The 13,763-nt window shown below is 38.1% G+C and overlaps 1 protein-coding gene across 7 annotated transcripts in view; it reads right to left on the reverse strand.

Moving 5' to 3' along the window:
• DYNC2H1 (dynein cytoplasmic 2 heavy chain 1) overlaps window positions 1–13,763 on the reverse strand; it is a 165,997-nt gene that overhangs the window by 55,344 nt on the left and 96,890 nt on the right. For 3 of the 7 annotated variants that reach the window (XR_005816072.1, XM_040544151.1, XM_040544150.1), the window contains exons 81-82: window positions 12,996–13,204; window positions 12,010–12,114 (exon numbers count right to left, since the gene is read on the reverse strand). Coding sequence is in view for 5 of the 7 variants with exons in the window: in XM_040544151.1 (XP_040400085.1) it covers window positions 12,010–12,114; window positions 12,996–13,204 (314 nt within the window). In the remaining 2 variants the exon portion in view is untranslated. Of the gene's footprint in view, window positions 1–2,411; window positions 2,686–2,739; window positions 3,687–11,035; window positions 11,504–12,009; window positions 12,115–12,995; window positions 13,205–13,763 lie in introns of those variants that run through there. The other 4 variants (XR_005816073.1, XM_040544153.1, XM_040544152.1 and 1 more) reach the window with 4 other exon arrangements.

Genomic DNA, 13,763 nt, shown 5'->3' on the forward strand with positions numbered 1-13,763 from the left:
TGCTGTCATTCGTAAGGTAAAAACGAGCACTGAATCTGTGCTACCATCATGAAACTGACTGCAATATTAGGAAGATATCAAGAAGTTACAATGTAAGCCACAAGGTTTATAAGCAATGGTGGGACGAGGTATAGGTTCAGCCAGTGACTTGCTGAAAATATGAGCAGGTCAGAAACAAAGCTGAAAAAAAACAAGAACTAAAGGATAAAATGCTGTTTTCCTGAAGTCAGTGAGATTACTGCAATTACATTTAATGAGACAAGATACACTTCATGTTTCCTGACCCTGGTTCATACTTGCTTGTCTTACTAGATTGCTTTTGCACTGTTTTCCGTTATTAGTTTACCATTAATTTTAACTCCACAAGTATTCTCCATAAAATAAAAAAAAGCTATAACAAAAGGTTATAGAGTTTTTCAACAAAACTTCTAATTTTCAAGCACAGGCGGAATAGCAACAGTAATTATTTTAAATGAGTATTATATTTTGCAGTTATCCTAAGCTGCTATTTGTTTTGGGTTTACATGGTAAGATTTTGGCAAGGGGCTGCAAGGGTGGCCTCTGTGAGTAGAGCCCAGCAGCTGCCCCAGGTCAGATCAGAGCCAGCTCCAGACAGCTCCAAAATGGACCCACTGCTGGCCAGAGCCGAGCCACGAGCGACGTTGGTTGGGCCTCTGGGAGAGCAGATTGAAGAAAGGGGAAATCTGCTGTGCTACAGCAGCTGGGAGAGAGGGGTGAGAGCTGAGAGAGAAGCAGCCCTGCAGCCCCCAAGGTGAGTGCAGCAGGAGGGCAGGAGGTGCTCCAGGCACGCAGCACAAGTTCCCCTGCGGCCCGTGGAGAGGCCCCTGGTGGAGCAGGCTGTCCCCCTGCAGCTCACGGGTCCCACATGGAGCAGATCTCCACGCTGCAGCCCGTGGAGGAGCCCCCGGTGGAGCAGGTGGATGTGGCCTAGAGGAGGCTGCGGCCCATGGAGAGCCCCCGCAGGAGCAGGCCCCGGGCCGGAGCTGCAGCCCGTGAAGAGGAGCCAACGCAGGAGCAGGGGGTCTGGGGGAAGCTGCCGCCCGTGGGGGACCCATGCTGGAGCAGTTTGCTCCTGGGGGATGGACCCCGTGGTACGGAGCCGTGTGGGAGCAGTTCTGGAAGAGCTGCAGCCTGTGGGCAGCCCCCACAGGCTCAGTTCGGGAAGGACGGCATCCCGTGGGAGGGACCCCACAGGGAGCAGGGGCAGAGAGTGACCGTGAAGGAGCGGCGGAGACGAAGCGTCAGGGACTGACCGCAGCCCCCATTCCCCGTTCCCCTGCACTGCTCAGGGGGAGGAGGCAAGGGACAGTGGATGGGGGGAAGGTGTTTTTAGTTTGTTTTCAGTTCTCACTGGTCTGGTCTGATAGCAGTAAGCAGTAAATTACATTAATCTCCCTTACACTGAGTCTGTGTTGTCTGTGACAGTATTTGGTGAGTGAGCAGTCTCTTCTCCCAAGCACCAAGTGATAAGACAAGGGGAAATGGCCTCAATTTGCACCAGTGGAGGTTTCGGTTGGATACTGGGAGAAGTTTCTTTACTGAAAGGGTTGTGTGGCATTGGAATAGGCTGCCAGGGAAGTAAGTGGTTGTGTCACTATCCCTGGACTTGTCTGTACTAGGTTAAAGGTTGGGCTAGATGATCTTAGAGGTCTTTTCAAACCTGAATGATTCTGTGAATCTGTGAAGATGTCCCTGTCCTTATCTCAGTCTACAACTTTTTTTGGTCATATTTTTTCCCCTTGTTCTTTCAAGAAACGGGAGTGAAAGAGTGGTGCTGAGCTACCTACCCCTGGTAAACCACCTGAGTACTCCTTTAGACTTCTAATGGATCTTGTTAAATTGTTTCTTTTTAAGCAATCTCTTCTACAATGCATTCAGTGTGAGGTCTCTATGATTGTATAAATTCTCTGGAGTATACAGTTAGGCAAGAGGCTTTTTCGCCAGAATTTGTGAATCTGACTTTGTTCAGATACCATAATTTACTTATCTCATTCTGATATAATACATGAATGCTATTTCAGTATGTTGAGTTTCTTCTAGAACAAGCTCTGAAGTTTTCAAGTGATTCAGCTACCACTCATGGTAAGCATGAAATGTCATGGTATGAATATATGAAAATAAGTGTGAAACAGAGGTAGGTCATTTCTACACACTTTTAAATACTCCTTATAACAATGTGCGTTCTACTACAGTACAAATCTAAATTGATATTTATGGCAGTGATCTGCAAGATGAGATTTTTACTGAGTATGAGAAATAAAACACAAGCTTTATATTATGTCAAAGAACCGCATCAACAGTTCTTTTATGGGAAACATATCTTAAAAGCTTGAATAAAATTCACAGGAGACCTGCTATCATATTCAATTTTAATTTGAATTAAGAGTTACCTTTCAGTCAGAGAAGCCCTTTTAATACCATCATTTGTAAATGTGTATCTTTACATTTCAAAGTGAAAAAGCTGCTTTTTGTACTATATTCATTATGACACCATTAAAGGAAATTTCTAAAGCCCTAGTTAACAGACAACTTTGCAAATGCGGACATGAATTATTTACTTTTTTATATATGTTAACGATAGGCATAAGGTAAACTGCAGAGTTAAGATTTTGGACTTTAAGAAAGCTGACACCAGTCTATTCAAGAAACTGCTACCAAGATCACCTGGGAAGTAAACATAAGGGAGAAGTAAAATCAGAGACAGTCTAGTGGACAACACATGACTTTCAGCTGATTAAAAAGGAGGAAAATGCAGGTTTTTCTGAGCAAGCCTCAGAACAAACCATCTCAATGTGCAGAAAGACCTGGATTTTTAGAAGTCTTAATGGATTCTTGGGAGCATCTCACTGGAATAAAATACTAAAAAGGGAATAGACAAGAACCAAAATCAAGGACAGACAAAGCAGGAAGATAAAAGTACTGCTAGGGCACTTTAGGATGAAATAAGAAAAAAAACAAAGCCTGTCTGTGACTAGCAAGTAACTTTAATGGTAAGGTGTGTTTCAACACATATGCAAAAATTCAAAGAAAACATTGTTTTTTTCTTGAACGGAAGAGACCATAAGTGAGGGAGAGTACATAAAAGCCTAAAGTATTCAATGGCCTCCTTGCATGGAAAGAAATGGGTAGCAAATACTGGAAGAGAAACAATACTTAGGAATCATGAATACATTCAAATGGATGGAATTTAGATGAGATTTGTCTATGGCTGCTAGCCAAAGTGATGGAAAGGCTGCTCTGTACTGCACATGAAAAATCATGGCGATCAGGGAAAATCCTTACTCATGGTAAGATGGGTAACATGCCCAACTCAAGAAATTAGAAGGAGGATTCATGGAACAACAGCTTATTTCACCTCATCTCTGCCCCTTGGGAGATCAAGGAGCACATCAATGTGGAATCCACTTTTGTGATGAAGTGACTGACTACGTGAATGAGGGAAGAGTGAGAGATAACACTAATAAAGCTGCTGACATCCTCTCCTACCTCATTACTATTTGGAAGCTGAGGAAGCACAGGCTTGAAGCATGATCTCAAACAATGGACTGGGTTGAAAACTGGCTGGAATGCTGGAATCAAGGGTTGGCATCTGGCTTGCAGCTTGTGAGAAGGAAATGTGCAGGCTGATATTTGAGACCACATTGTTCAATTTCTCCATGAACAACCTGGATGATGGCATACAGTGCATATTCAACAAGTCAGTGGATTACACTAAATTAGCAGGAGTGCATAATACAATAAACGGAGAGTTTTCAAATCCGGGGGTGCCAATCTTTTGATGCTATCCTTCATAAAATGGAAGGCTGGATAAGCAAAAACCTTGTCTAGTTCAACAGGCAGTATTTTGTACCTACAGTGTAACAATGCTATCCACCAGTACAGACGGTGAAGTGATTGGCAAAGTAGGAACCCTCCTGAAAAAGACTTGGTAGTTGTGCTGACACAAGGTAGAGCGTATTCTCTTCATACAGGTAACACAAACTGCATATTGGGTTGCAATAGGAGGTGTGTGATCAAGGGAGGATATTATCCATTTCTACTTATACAGGCAACATCAGAAAACCATTGTTCACTTTTGGGATCCCTCATTCAAGGGGTATGTTAAAAATCTGGAAATAGCCTATAGCAGAACTACCAAAATAGTCAAGATCCTACTACATGTGAACCTGGAGAAGATGAGGGGCCTGTTTATTCTGGCAAAGAGGATGCTAATTTATAACACGATAGTTGCCTAAAACTATTTGCAGGGAAACTGCAAAGCCTGTGGAGAAAATCTCTTCTTACTAGTTTCAGACTACATAAAAAAGGACAACGGCTATAAGCTGCGGCTTGGGAGGTTCGAACAGGACATGAAGAAGTGTTCACAATCTGTGAAGTATAGCACTGGCACAGGCTGCCCAGAAAGGTCGTGGAAGCTCCTTCCTCAGAGGTCCTCCGAGATGTGGCTAGATAAAGCCATGGTCAGTGTTGGCAACAGGTCCACCAAGAGAAGGAGATTGGACTACATAAACTCCAGAGGTCCCTTCTAACCAAATTTCTATGATTACATGATCTAAAAAACTTTCTATCCCAGACTCCAACCTTTCATGCCATCTGATATTGGCATGCATGGCTTTCCCTGTTTCTCATGCATTAATTTCAAATTAAAGTGCCATTTACATTTTGAAATAAAGTTTTGGAAAAAATGTGTCAATCTCAAACTTCATTCTAGAAAAGTTCCTGACAGTGGACAAGTATTAGGTCAGTCTTAGAGGCACGTTCTCTTTCAACAATGCGAATGATGGCCTTGCCTAAGGATGCCACAATTAGTTGGGTGAACCAGTCACTTGCTTTGTCCTGGTCTCGGCTGGGATAGAGTTAGTTTTCCTCCTAGTTGCTGGTACGGTGCTGTATGGTGCTGGATTTAGGACAAAAATAATGCTTACAACACACCAATGTTTTATTTGTCACAGAGCAGTGCTCACACAGAGTGTGACTTTTCTGCTTCTTGTGCTGCCCTGCCAGCAAGGAGGCTGGAAGTGCACAAGATGCTGGGAGGGGACACAGCTAGGACAGCTGACCCAACCTGGCCAAAGGGATATTAATATCAGGAGTGGATGCATCCCATGGGTCACAATACCTGGTTGCACAGCTGGGATGTTGTCAGCAGGCTTGCTAACCTAGCAATTAACTAGTTTGTCAGGCAGCAACAACCAAAGTCCAAAGAGAAGTGGATGTGCAGAAAGTCAGAAGAAAGCACTTAGAGAATAACATGATGGGAGAAGCATTCCTGTAGATACGTCAAATGTAAATTTGTCTCTTTTGTTAACAATACACAAAAGCACATTAAAATCACAGGAATTGGTCAACTCAACTCTTTTTAATGGTGTCTTCATGAATACCAAACAGATTCATGAGGACATTCTGAGGTTATTTAGATGGGACATTAAGGCAGAGTCAATAATTACCAAAGGAGCTGAGTTAAGTATCTCTGATTAAAAGAAAAAGGAGTATCTCAAGGAACCATCCTTCTGCAAACACTTTCAGATAATAAAAATAATGGAGTAGCTAACTGGGAGCAGTGAGAGTGATTCCCATCACTCACTCTGGAACAAAATGGGTAAGACAAATATACAGCTGGGCTTGAGAGAAATGCATCTGGGGAAATTAAATTATCTTATATTCTCTACCTTACCACAGAAAATACTAGTCAGATTTGGACGCTATGTAACACTACAATATTTTTCTGAAACTGGTTGTTGAAGCAAGTAGCTATTGCAAAATCATTGGCTAGGTTCAAAGCCCATAAAATGAAGAAGGACAAAAATAGCAGGTGAAAGACTTCCAGCAATGTCAGTTTAAGTAAATCAGAACCCAATTATTTGAAGTTTTAAGTATTCACAGCTCAACATTTTTAATTGGTATATAAAGTATCAAATTAAATAATTTTATAGTATTTCATTGCAAGGTTGGCAAGAAACTACAGTCTCTGGACTCTTCAACAATTTGAAGCTCAAAAGATTGTTTAATTTTCTAAAGACCTTAAGCACTTTGAAGAACTTTAAGAAGTCAATTATGCATGTACAGCCCTCCCACCCCCGCCCAACAAAGATCCTAAAAATTGAACTGCAAAGCCACTGACTTGTCCTCCACTTGCCATTTCTGAGATGGTGAACACAGAAGATTCAAGATGCTGGACTAGTATATGGAGAGACTGTAATTATTCTTTTTCCTTGTATGACATATGTAAGAAAAGTGTACTCATTTGTCCATGAAAGTATGTTCTTCAACCTCACTGAGACCTATCTCATGAAATATGGTGGATATGAAATATTGGTGGATGAAAAAACAAACATGAGCCAGAAGGCTGCAGCTGCAGCCCAGAAAGCCAACCATGTCTTGGGCTACACCAAAAGAAGCGTGGCCAGCAGGTCGAGGGAGGGGATTCTCCCCCTCTACTCCACTACCATGAGACATCACCTAGAGTACTGCGTCCAGCTCCGGGGCCCCCAACATACGAACAGCATGGTCCTGTTGGCGAGAGTCCGGAGGAGGGCCACAAGGACAATCAGAGGGCTAGAACACCTCCTCCTATGAAGAAAGGCTGAGAGAGTTGGAGTTATTTAACCTAGAGAAGACTCTGAGGAGACCTTATAGCAGTCTTCCAGTACTTAAAAGGAGGGACTCTTTATCAGGGTTTGTAGTGACGGGACAAGGGGTAGCGGCTTTAAAGTAAAAGAGGGTAGGTTTAGATTAGACATGAGGAAGAAATTCTTCACTATGAGGGTGTTGAGGCACTGGCACAGGTTGCCCAGAGAAGCTGTGGATGCCCCATCCCTGGAGGTGTTCAAGGCCAGGTTGGATGGGGCTTTGAGCAACCTGGTCTGTCTGGTGGGAGGTGTTCCTGCCCATGGCAGGGGGCTGGAATTAGATCATCTGTAAGGTCCCTTCATATCCAAAGCATTCTACGGTTCTATGATAAAGCCTAACTTCTTTCTGTGAAGCATTATGAATCTACACACGTAAAAGAATGGTGAACTCCTGATACAGAAATATTATTATAATTATTATATGCAGTATTCTATGAAAAAATTAATAGTAAGTAAACTAAATGCTAGCTGTGTTGATTATTATTGGCAGCCATATCTGAGGAGTCTTGGATAACCTGTTGGCTACTGAACGTGCCTTTTTGGCAAAATGATTTACTATATTATTGAAGAGTATTTCGATTAACCGTTCAGTTGACCATATATAGCTACTATATAGGCTATATTCATTTGCAGCCATTTGACAGGATTTGATGGACTCATGCAACACTAACAGAAGACTTTCTCCTAAGAGTGCCTGTAATGAGTAAAGTCTGCTGTGCAAAGAACGGAAGGAGACAGAACAACGTTTTTGCATTTTCATTTCATCCGCCTACAGTGTTTAGTGGCGATAATTCACACTACTTTGCCAGTTATGCTAAGTCCTGCACTGAACAAGGTAGCTCTTAATTGCTTTTCCAAGGTGTAAAAATACACACAGAGGCCTGTACATTTCAGTCTGGAGAAATTCTATTTATCTCATACAGTAAGTGGTGTTTTGTTGAATGCACTTCATTATTATTCTATTACAATTACAATCAAGGATGAAATAGGTTGATAGGGATTCATAAAAAGGAGAAATGTAGTCCCAAAATAAGAGACTACAATGGAGTCAAGAGTCAGCTATGTAAGAAGGTGACTAAAGAAAGATCCAAATTATAAGCCCTTCTCATCCACAGGAAACTAAGCAAACCTTCACATAGTCTAATAGACTGCTGTAATCATTAGTTACAGGTTAGACTGGGAGATTAAACCATCTGAATACAGGCCAATACAAAGGCAAAAATACAGTGTTTATCAGATCACAAGAAAGGAGCGTGACAGTAACCTAGTGGTAACTACTCTTTGTGAGCGTGAGGGAACTGGAGTTGCAGCTGTGCCTAAAGTCTCTGCCTAGTACAAAACAGACAGGATGAGCTACGATGACTCTTGTAGCTGCATTGTCAGTTGAGCTGTTTTCTATTTTGACTGCACTGTTCTGCAGGGAAAACATCGCAAGAGACGTGAGATTACTCACGGTCATATCCAACCTATGGGATGCTGGGTCTTGTAACAGTATGTAAGGCAGAACCAAAGAGACACAGTGAACTCTAGAAATCCAGCCACTAAAAATTAACCTAGCTCTACCTACAGAAAGCAATTAAGCACAAAATCTAGTAAAACATTTTAAGTCATGTTGCTGAAAAGATCATATATATACTTAAGTCAAATATTTTCTAAAAAGAAAATGGCTCTTACCAGAATGCATGCAGTATTAATATGCTCTGAATTGCACTACAGAACATTGTAAGACATAATTTATAATAATTCAATTAGTAATGAGTAATATTAAAATAATACAGCTAGTGTTATTCTGGTCTTAAGTTAGAATTGAAGTTTCTTGTTGGAAAAAAAAGAAACAAAAGCTATGAATATATTCAATAATTGCGTTAATAATTGTGTTTTACATTGCTGAAAAAAGTTCATTTCTTTTTAGTGCTATGCTTTAGGCTTACCCAAACTCTAGCAGTGCAGTAGAAGGATATGGAAGATCTCTGCATAACTGCAAAATGCTGCACTGTGCTGCAGCAAATTTTTGCTACAGCAGAAAAATGCGATGCTGTAGCAATACAAGCTATCATTCATATGCACGAAAAATAAATAATATTCATAGAAAGTCTATGGCAAATGTACATTTCTATTATCTAAGTTCTCTGTCTTGTGTAGTGAAAAAATGATAAAAAGAAATTAGATTTCTTATCAAAGAATTGCATTAATACAACTTCACAGTTAGTAACATATATCAATATTACGTATTTTACTACTTCTTTTGAAAGATTTTGAAACAATAAAAGACTGCTAAATGCAATTGACTTTAAATCAGTGTATATCTGAATAGTCTCAGAGGTTTAAAGTAATCACTCAGATGAGGGAAGTCACAATTGCTGTCAGTTGGTTTAAACAAATGAGTTCAAAGTATGTATGTTTAAAGAAAACTACTTTCTACAATCCCCAGCTCAGTGGGATAGACAGTACAACTCCGTGCATCTCCACATAAGGAAGAAGATGTTAGTAAAAATATAGACTGAGATAGGATAATGTCTTGTAGATGAGAACCTATATGGGACAGTAGATATAAATTATAAGAGAATACACCACATATTTAGCACGGATTCCGTGAAGCACTGGACACAGAAGGTATTAAATTCGGTCCTTCTGGTGTTAGTGACATGGTGACTGAGCTGATGCCAATTTATTTCTCACTTCTGTATTCATTCAGCTCTTCTCTGCTTTGGCTTGCTGACCAAAAAGAAACCAACCACCAACCAACCAGCTTTTAGAAGGCAATCATCCAATTTTAGATTGTGTGCCGTGGAATCATCTATGGACTCAGGACTACCAAACTGCCAGAAATGGAATGGGGGTACAATGATAGTTTTATAGAAACTCAGTTTATTAAAAATATCTCCCAGTTTTGTTATTTAAATTGCATAAGGCTTAAAGAAATACAACAAACTATTATTGGAAGGATGAGAAAATCTCTCATTTTATCTACATCACTTAACTACATCAACAGTCTCATATTTTCAAGATTACAATCCAGATTTTATAAATTATAATCCATGCTACAACAGAATAGTTCAGTAGAGTGCAAATTTGGATGTAAGGGAGAACTTTGCCTTCTATTTCGCTTCACACAGTAACTCTGAATCTATTCTGATTTTGTGGAGGTTTACTAAGGATTTATTTTCAAATAGTAGCATTTTTAACAACTGAGAATTTTAACAAGTTATGTAAGCATAGCTGCAATGTATAAAAAAATCAACAGTCTATAGCGTATCTGACAGTATTCAAAGTTGATGTTTATGTAAATGATTTTAAGAAGCTTTTAAAACAAAATCTATTCACTGTTAAATATAAAAGAAGAAATATTTAGAACATTTAGTCAGTTTTTCAATTTGACAATATTTTTGCTACCACATTGTCTTCTGTAGTGAAGATTACCAACTACCCCATTTTCAAGACATTGCATTAGAATCTAGGAGAGCAGCTACATCAAGAAACTTTCTTGATGCTCTGAGTAAATATTTAATATTTGACCACTTTGTACTGATGTAGCAAAAAAAATAGATACTGTAACTGGTTTTGTGTGTGAAAGAGCCTTTCAACTCACTCTTGTCAAGGGCTTGTCAATAGCATCAGTTCTTGGATTCAGTGTGTTTAGAAGGAAGGGGTAAAAAAAACTGTTCTTAATTTAATAAGCAATTGAATAACCCGTACATTTTCTCACTTTTTTTTTTTTTTAAGAGAGGCAAATGTTTTAAATTCCATAAATTCAGTGCTTCCACTACATAGCATAGGCACCCTGAAATTGCATCTAAAGGCTTAGGATGCAAAGGTATCAAGAGAAATACTCAAAGGCTTTGTTATTATAAAAGTGATATTGAATAAGCCTCTCAGAATCGACACAACGCTAGCATAGGTATAGAATAATCCAGGATATAAAGAAAATATTTTCACGTGTTTTCAAATCGCATTAAAAACCACTGTGTTTTGTGGTCTGTGTTCCATCTGGTACGAATGCATTTTTCTAACTGAGCAAATGTTAAATATGGTTTGAAAGAACACAGATATTTGAAATGGGTATTATACAAGATAGTATTTTGAAGTCATAGCCTTTTCTATCAGATAAAGACAAAGCACAGAGGTACATTGAGACTCTGTGCAAGTTTTGGCTTTGTTAACAGAGGAGGAGTCCTTGAGCTCAACGTATTATCCTACGCACCCTGATTGTACTGATATATCTTTGTGCAGCTTTATAGTATCATGTCCTAATAATAAAACAAAACATTTGAAAACACAGCTTTCCATGAACACATTTAAACAAATTTACCAGTGATATATTTGGTATTCCAGAAATGCAATACTCAAAAGCAAGATTTATTTACTTATTTTACAGTTCAAAGGTCTCATACCAATTTTAAGCAAATGCGAGCAAACATTTTTTTATATATAACAAAGTAACTTTAAATCTTTAAATAATAGGGGATGCATTGTACTTCCAATTAATTTAATCTTTTTTATTTCCCTATAACTTTTCCCTATAAAAGACAACATGCTAGGGCTATGCAGAAAATTAAAATGAGTCTTGATATACAGATTAGGTCACTTCACAGCTCTGATAATAAGATTCACAATTCAATCAATTTTCAGTGTTACCTGACATAATTAATTTACCAGTCAAATAAAACACTCTAATCACTACAGATTTGTACTGTTTAACTGCACTTATGCAATAATTGTGTGCTCTCATCCAGATTTTCTTTAACAGAAAAGCAATGAAAACAAAAATTATAGAATAAAAAAATAAAGCTTTGTCTCAAAGTACAAAACTTTTTCCATATTGGAGCTGAATATTACTGGAATTTCCAGCATACCTGAATAAGCAAAGGATGGACAACATTAATTTGATCTGCCTATAAGTATTGCCTAACTTCAACTCAGACTGAGGTACAGCCACTTCTTAGTCAAACTCCTCCCAAGACTAAAGGCCTTAGTGGCTCAATCCAGCTGTTACACATACTACCATTTCAGTCTCTGTATGTTGTCCAAAAAAATGGTATGGATAGGCAGATAAAACATAGGACCTGCAAAAGATCCATGCTCTGCTGCATTATGGTACCCTAGTAGTGGGAATCAGATGCTTGAACACTAGCTATTACTGCCGTTTTGGCCTTGACTTCCCACTGCTGGTACAAGAAAATGTATTCCCTTGGGTCCTGTGTCATATCTGGGAGTTCCTAGCGGATGTCTTGAATACATAATCCCTCCATTTAGTCTTTCTTATGGAAATCCACGTTTATGAACAGGTGATTGGATTCTCTAGCTTACATTAGAGGCAGAAAAAAAAAAAATCAGAGGTAGATGAAAAACGTAATTTTACCTGGGAACTGATCATACGCTGTGATGAACGTGCAATATTAGCAGGCAGGCCAAAAAAATCTGGTTTATCGTCTTCTGGAAGGCTTTCAATAATATTACGATAATCCTACATTTGAAAAAACAGAATAAACATAACTGAGGGTACTGTTTTTTTCATTTAATGAAATTAACAGTGTATGCTAACAAGGATTTTGTTAAGTGCTGCATGACACAAAGATTAAAATGTATGTAACACAGGTATCTTGGATTTTTTTTTCATTTATTAAAAAACGCAGTTTTTTAACAGTGTTTCTTTTTCTAAAAGAGCAACAAGAATTTAAGCAATTAAAAAGCAATTAAGAGCAAGATTAATGACAATATAAAACAGAAAAAAAAAGATTTCAGCATTTGGAATTTGAATAGCCTATAAAAATATTTATATAATGAAGAACACACTTCTATTTAAATCTATGTGAAGATATTATCATTCATATAAAGTGAAATAATTTGACCTCCAGAATACTGCACAAGAATTTATTTTTATCTCCAAATAAAATGTCATACATTCTCCACGGCATGCCAACAAATTATGTCAGAATGTTGATATATTTTGTAAATAAGGAGATATATTAATATATTTCCTGTTTCACCCATAAGTTGTAAGAATGTCTAGCAGTCTGTACAAGTTATATAAAAAGTTATATAGATTTATATAATAAATTTACTGAGGTCCTTCTTTGTCATAAGATGACCCCGTTTCTTTTATTTAGTTCTTCATAGCTATGCTGCTTTGCACCATAGTCCAATCAGGTATCATAAAAAAAGTCTGATTGAGCAGACTAGCAGAATAGTTCTGACAACTTAGGAACTACTGCTCTGCGCAAAAGAATTCTCAAATAAGTGGAGATATTCTTTATATCATATCTCTGGCGTTCTTTGCGAATACAATGGTTCTTGAAAACAACTTACTTCAATGTATATATAAGATAACAGAAGATGTATACATACCAAAATACTGCAGGAATTTGGTAAAGAGATTGAATGTGGGAAACTAATCTTCTTGCCTCTAGCATTTAAACTGCCAATGACTCTTGAATTGAAAAGCTGCTCCAAGTAGGACCGAAGAACCCTCATATCGAAGTAATTGTCTACACGGCCTCCATAAATTGCATTTTCAAACAAACCGTGCACAAATTCCCACTGAAAATCTTTGGAACCTATAAATATATCAATAATAGTTTTGTATCAATTAGCATTGCCTTATAAACACTTCTTCCTGTCATTGTAGTTATTCAGTGAAAAAAAAAGTACATAAACATGTAACAATTCATTTCTAATTGTTCTTCATCTCTATTGCCAAATAATAAAAGTTGTAGAAGCTTCAATGAGTTCGTAAATATTTGTCATTGACAGAACACTTGCTATGTTTCAAAACATATTAGAAATATTACATAAGTCTTGCACTGTTTTTTTCTTATAATGCGCAACACAAATGATAAACAATACTCAATAAAGAAATTGGATATATTCATTTGAGATGATGCTATTAATAGTTTTAATTATGTGCACCTTTGTTGTAAATAAGAATAATATATTTTCTTCAAAATTTTCTACGTTATCTTGTATCATAGTCCTATTTGATCTCATAAAATAAACTCATTGAACCAAACCCAGATCATGTGCTAAATAGATAGCATTGCTGGAGATGTCATCTTTCAAACAAAAAAGGTTCAGATTAGGTACTTTTTATATCATTATAAATCATACCACATAGTA

Source organism: Cygnus olor, chromosome 1, assembly GCF_009769625.2.
Source record: "Cygnus olor isolate bCygOlo1 chromosome 1, bCygOlo1.pri.v2, whole genome shotgun sequence".
NCBI lineage: Eukaryota > Metazoa > Chordata > Aves > Anseriformes > Anatidae > Cygnus > Cygnus olor.